Here is a 6,000-nt window from a genome sequence, read left to right on the forward strand (position 1 = left end):
GTGCAATATTTTTGGCTCATGTGGAATATTTTGGTCGCTGTAGAACTACCATCTCCACCCTAAATGACCATAGTCCCTCCACACTTATTTATTTATTACATTATATAAGTGCCCTTGTATACAGACCCACAATGTTTCTGTTTCAATGTGTGTTACGCATACAGCATGTATATAGTTTCACTCACATATATGTATACATATATATTGCTTTTTATTTTATTTTATGTAGTTATTTATTTTCTTTATTCATACTTCAACGTCTTTTTCAAGTCCCAGAATACGCAGGTTTTGGCGCCTGCTTCGGCTGTCTAGGTCCAGTTTCCCATCCCAGTGCTGAATGAATGATCTGTATTCGTCACTTTAACCCTTTAAAGCCGGTCGGAGCGGGCACGCTCCGTTTTGCGTAACTATTTTTAAATCCCTGTAGAACCGGAACCGAGTAAGCTAGCACAATAATTTTTTTTTCATATGAAACCGGAGGAGTTGTACTTACATCTTATGCCATCAGCTTGTCCTCGGTCACGGTTTCCTTCCACATATAGCTTTGCAAAAATTGCATAAAAACCGCTTGCAGGAACAAAACCAAAATATTCCAGAAACACGCTTTGCCGATCCGATCAGCTGTTCGTAACACTTCCCACATTGAAACAGATGTCAGCACGAACGATCGCATGTCCCCCATTTCCTGCTCTAAACCGGAAGTGACGTCATTTTCGCGGAAAATGTTTTTTTACTTGTAGGCTTCAAAAGCCTATACTGGTGTTTTTATAAGTCATGTTTGACTTTATGCTTTTCTGAATAGTTCATGGGATGCTTAGAACTCGAATTGCACTGCTGGAAATAGTTTATTTGGATGCACATGCTGTTTTCTTTGCAAATTTGCATCATAGGATTGTTTTTCGTTTTTCCTGCAGTATATAAAAATTGGTGTATCTCAAAAATAAAACTATGAAGACACTCAAAATAAATTTCCTGTTGTTGTAAACTATTTTTTGCAACTTTTTTGTATTTAAAGTTTTGAGGGACAAGCCTCTTAAATTTCTCCAAGTAGAAATATATGTAAAAAAACTAAAAAGTTTATTGCACTTTTTTGCAATGAAGGTAGTTACTATGGACTTAATGCATACATATTATTAAAATATGGGCTAAATCAGTTGTATTGATGTATAGCAACTTGAAATGCTATTCCTGCTTGGGGCAGGGGTAGCTCAGTAGATAAAGCAGTTGCCTACCTATGGTAGGTCTTAAAGGGTTAAAGAAGAGGCTGGGAACCCAAATTTCCATCCACATATTCAGTCACAGAAATCAGATTCACTCGATCATCCTCATTACAATTGACTTGTATGGCTTCATAAATCTAACAGCCTGAATTTGGAGACCTGAACAGAGTCGGTGCTCAGCTCTGCGGGTTCATGGAGGCATGGAGGGTCACTCATAAGTTGATCTACTCAGGATTCTGTTATTTCCACTATTCAAACTAAACCACACCTGAGAGGAAAGCGTGTTGCACATGGTCACTTGGTTTGTGTGTCTGATGTAGAAATAGGTTGATGAGCTCTGAGACTCACTCCATGATTCTCCTCTGCAGAAACCTTGATGGGAGCCATGGCAGACATGCTTCCACGTCTCAGGAGGAGGAGGAGGGCACCAGAGGAGCTGAGGTATGTTTGCAGGGTCACAGAGGAATGTGTGTTTACCCATGAGGTTACCATGGTAACTGCAGCTGGTCCAGTTTAAATGAGCTCAATAGCTGTGTCCCAAAACGTTGACTGCATGCTTTGGAGGCTGCATTTGAAGACCGATTACATCACAGCCAGGCAACGAAGGCTGTCCCAATTCGTCGACTACTTCAAATGCGGCTTTCATTTCCCCGAATTTGAAGGATGGGTCGGGTGTGTCCTTTGTGGCTCACCATATCGCAGAATTCATAGCGCGGCCCAGCCAATTTTAGTTTCCAACAATGGCGGCCACTACTAAGTTTTAAAATTACTCTTAATAATCTTTCTGGGTCACAAAATGAACTTTTAACATATTTTCAGGCAAGAAACTAGCTGATTAATGATGAGTCTGTCTAGCACAACCCCTCGCTGGAACGAGACAATTTACTACAACAGCAAATAGCAAGACGCAAGACATTTATTTTCATACACTCTTTCAATTTCAATTCCATTAACCCTGATTTTAGATACATTTTTCATTTGTCTAGTGCCAAAAATAATCAATTTTGTTTTCTTTATATTTAATGATAACTTATTTACATCAAACCAGTTTTTTAATATATTTAACTCCTTTTCCGCTGTAGTCAGAAGCTGTTCTAGGTCTTTACCTGAGCAATACAGAGTGGTATCATCAGCAAACAATGCACATTTTAACAGTTTGGAAACACTACATATGTCATTTATATATAATATGAATAATTTAGGGCCCAGCACAGAGCCCTGAGGAACACCACAAGTTACTTCAACTGATTAGATTTTACATTATTGATTTCGACATATTGACATCTGTCATCCAGGTAACTTTTCATCCACTTGTATGCTATCCCTCTTATGCCATATCTAGTTTATTCATTAATATAGAATGATCAATTGTATCAAACGCCTTTTGTAAGTCTATAAAAACACCAACAGTATATTCCTTATTATCTATTGCATTAGATATCCCTTCTACAAGTTCCATCACTGCCATCGAAGTGGACCTTTTCACTCTAAAGCCATATTGGTTATCACTTAGGAGATTATGCTTCTCTATATATTTATCAAGTCTATTAACAAATAACTTTTCAAAAATTTTTGAGAACTGTGGGAGTAGTGATATTGGCCTGTAATTGGTAAACTGACATCTCTCCGTTTTTATGGATTGGAATAACTTTTGCTATTTTCATTTGTGAGGGAAACACACCAGTTCGAAAGGACAGATTACAAATGTATGCGAAAGGTTGCACTATATATTCTATAATACTCTTAACTAATTTCATGTCAATACCAAAACAGTCGGTGGACTTTTTATTTTTGAATGTCTTCACAATGTTAATTATTTCTCTATGAGTTACAGCACCAATAAACATGGAGGACACATTCTGAGTAATATGTTTATTTAGGTCGTTATTATTTCTTGACTCTGGAATTTCTTTTGCTAAATTAAAGCCAACATTTACAAAGAAATTCATTTGCAATGTCTCTAGTTTTATCAAGCACAATATCTTTATCTTTTTTAAAATAGTCTGGATAATTCTTATTTTTTGAGCCCTTTTTGATTATGCTATTTAATATCCTCCATGTTTCTTGTGTGTTACTTCTATTTTGCTCCAATAATGTGTGGTAATATTCTTTCTTACTTGTTCTTATAATATTTACTAATCTATTTTTATATAACTTGTACTTTATTTCAGCATCTTTCGTCCTCTGTTTTATGAATCTCTTATATAGATTATTTTTCTTTTTACATGCATCTTCTATCCCCTTTGTGATCCATGGCTTATTTGATCTGTGATGCTTTCTAGTGATTAAGGATAATGTTTTTCATATAGTGAAATTACAGTTGATAGAAATGCATCATATGCACTACTTGAATCTTCATTTGCAAAAACCTCATTCCAATTGTGTTCCTTTAAGTCCACCTGGAGGGCAGCAATGGCTCTTGTTGTTCTATGTCGTATCATATCAAATGTTTGATTCTTTTGTTTAATTTTAATCCCAAAATAATTTTGAAAAATTGCAAAAACAGGAAGATGATCACTTATATCAGTTATAAAAAGTCCACCTACTATTTCATGGTCAATTTTATTTGTGAATATATTATCTATCAATGTAGCTGTATCAATTGTTATTCTACTTGGTTTTATAATTACAGGGAAAAGGGAGTTACTATACATTGTACTGATGAAATCTGTTGTTTTATAAAGTCCATTTGGGTTTAGCAAATCTATATTAAAATCACCACAAATTATTTGCACTTTTTTATCATTTAGGTTGCTAAACATAGCAGCAAGTTGTTCATTGAATGTCTCAAGGCATGATCCTGGTGTCCTATAGATGCAACTTATAATTATATTGCTAGCTTTTTCAACATGGATTTCAATAGTAACACATTCCATTACGTCATCTATGGTGCTTGACATACATTAAATCAGACTACATTTCCATATATTCCATGATCACAGGAACTCACCTGCCCGTGCAGCTATGAATGTATGAACCTGGTTTTATTCTTGGCTCTGATCCTTGTTCTTGTTTCAGCTGATCGGTCACAGATCAGAGAACTGAACAGTCTGTTTGTAGGATATTGATTAGCTGTCAAAGCTGGGATAGACTCCAGCATCAAACCCACGGACCCATGTGAGTGTCCTCAGAAACAGGAACAATGAAGATGTTCCTCTGATGGAGGTTCATTGAGCTTGATGGGTCTCAGAGGAGGAGGAGCTGGTGATGAAGAGCAGCCTGTGTGTATATACAGGATAAAGTATTTAGTGTGTATTCAGATGAAGATGCAGCTTTGCTTTGGCCTTCCTCTGCTAACAGCAAACTAACCTCAGCTAGAAGTTCTGCAGCTGTTTGTCTAACATTAGAAGTTTATAATGATGATGATGATCCAGAGCGTGTTTCTGCTGTTCTGATGGATCTCCATGGAGCATCCTGACTCTGTGTCACATGTTAGCTTCATGTGTGTCAAAGGTCAAAGCCGCTGACTGTCAGGAAGCTTCAGACAAACATGATGAAACACCCCCTCTGACCTCAAAGATGCAGTCAGAGCAGGATGGAGGCCCTGAGGCCACACCCACACTTCCTGTCAGTCCCTGTGATTGGCAGCTGCCTCCATCAGTATCATATATATCCAAATAAATCACCCTGAGGTCACTGATGCTGGTGCTGTATGAACCACATTAAATGTTTTTACCAAGATGCCTCCGTGTCTCTCTGTCACATATATATTTAATAATTAATCACATATATATTTAATAATTTCCTTACACAGTTCTTCTCTTTCAGATTTGTTGTTACAGGTTACACAGCAGCTTGTGTTGTTGTTAAAATCATCTGAACACTTCTGTAAAAATCACTTCATTTTCACGCAATACTAAACATCCCTACTTCGCTCTGACGTTTGTTAGTTTTATTATTTCTGCAAACTGATGGAGGGAAAACAGTCACGTGACCTGCTGGGAGCCAATGGGTGACGTTTGTTTTGTCAGTCACTGATCACTCTGAGCAGCCTTCACTGTGACAGAGTACACATGTGTGCAGTCATTACTAAGTACTTCTTTTTGTTGGTTTTCCCACTGACAGGAAAATGTAAAGACAGGCTGACGGAGAACAGCTGCCTCAGAGTGCATCTCATACACCCGGACTTCAGTGGAGAAACACCATCCTCCAATAAAGTGGAGTCACCACTCTTCAGTCTCTGCAGACTACGTCACAATCGAAAAGCCTAATAGAAAAGAATGTCATTGTAATCAGTACAAGGACAGTAAAGTTGTCAGTCACGCTGGTTAGAAAACCATAAACATGTCAGTAATAAAACAGAGAAACACACTCTGCTGTTGTGTTGCATCCACCTGCACAAACACACTCCCGTTGGTACTTTGTGTTCACTGCTGTTAGGTCAAAGCTGTGTTTGGATCAGGTTGTCCTGGTCTGATGGATCTGCCTGTTCAAACAGTGAATGGAATAAAATTGAGGCACAATTCTTCCCGCTCCACCACACCCACCCACACAGGTAGGGCCTTGGGGTGCGGATATGTCACCAGGGTGCAGGGGAGGCATTCCCCCCCTCTGTCCCCTTCTGGCCACCTGTGCCTCAATTTTATTCCACAACTTAGACATCCACATTACTCACACTCTCAGTCTGAGAGGTAAACCACAAACACTCAGTGAGTTCATATTAACAGGAGTAACTGAGTTACAGTCACTGACCTCTGACCTGTCATGTAACCTAGAAACCAGGTCAACATGTCTGTAGGTTCTCAGTCATCCAGGTCATGTGATCTAAGGAGCTTGGAGA

At 38.3% G+C, this 6,000-nt stretch overlaps 1 protein-coding gene across 1 annotated transcript in view; it reads left to right on the top strand.

The window, feature by feature from the left end:
• Positions 1–5,519, top strand: part of LOC134643109 (polymeric immunoglobulin receptor-like) — a 45,952-nt gene extending 40,433 nt beyond the window's left edge. The window contains exons 10-11 of the mRNA XM_063495337.1: positions 1,589–1,661; positions 5,286–5,519. Of these exons, the coding sequence (XP_063351407.1) occupies positions 1,589–1,661; positions 5,286–5,295 (83 nt within the window). The 3' untranslated portion in view covers positions 5,296–5,519. The remainder of the gene's footprint in view (positions 1–1,588; positions 1,662–5,285) is intronic.
• Positions 5,520–6,000: the final 481 nt, after the last annotated feature.

The sequence above is a fragment of the Pelmatolapia mariae genome, linkage group LG15, assembly GCF_036321145.2.
Source record: "Pelmatolapia mariae isolate MD_Pm_ZW linkage group LG15, Pm_UMD_F_2, whole genome shotgun sequence".
Classification (NCBI taxonomy): Eukaryota; Metazoa; Chordata; class Actinopteri; order Cichliformes; family Cichlidae; genus Pelmatolapia; species Pelmatolapia mariae.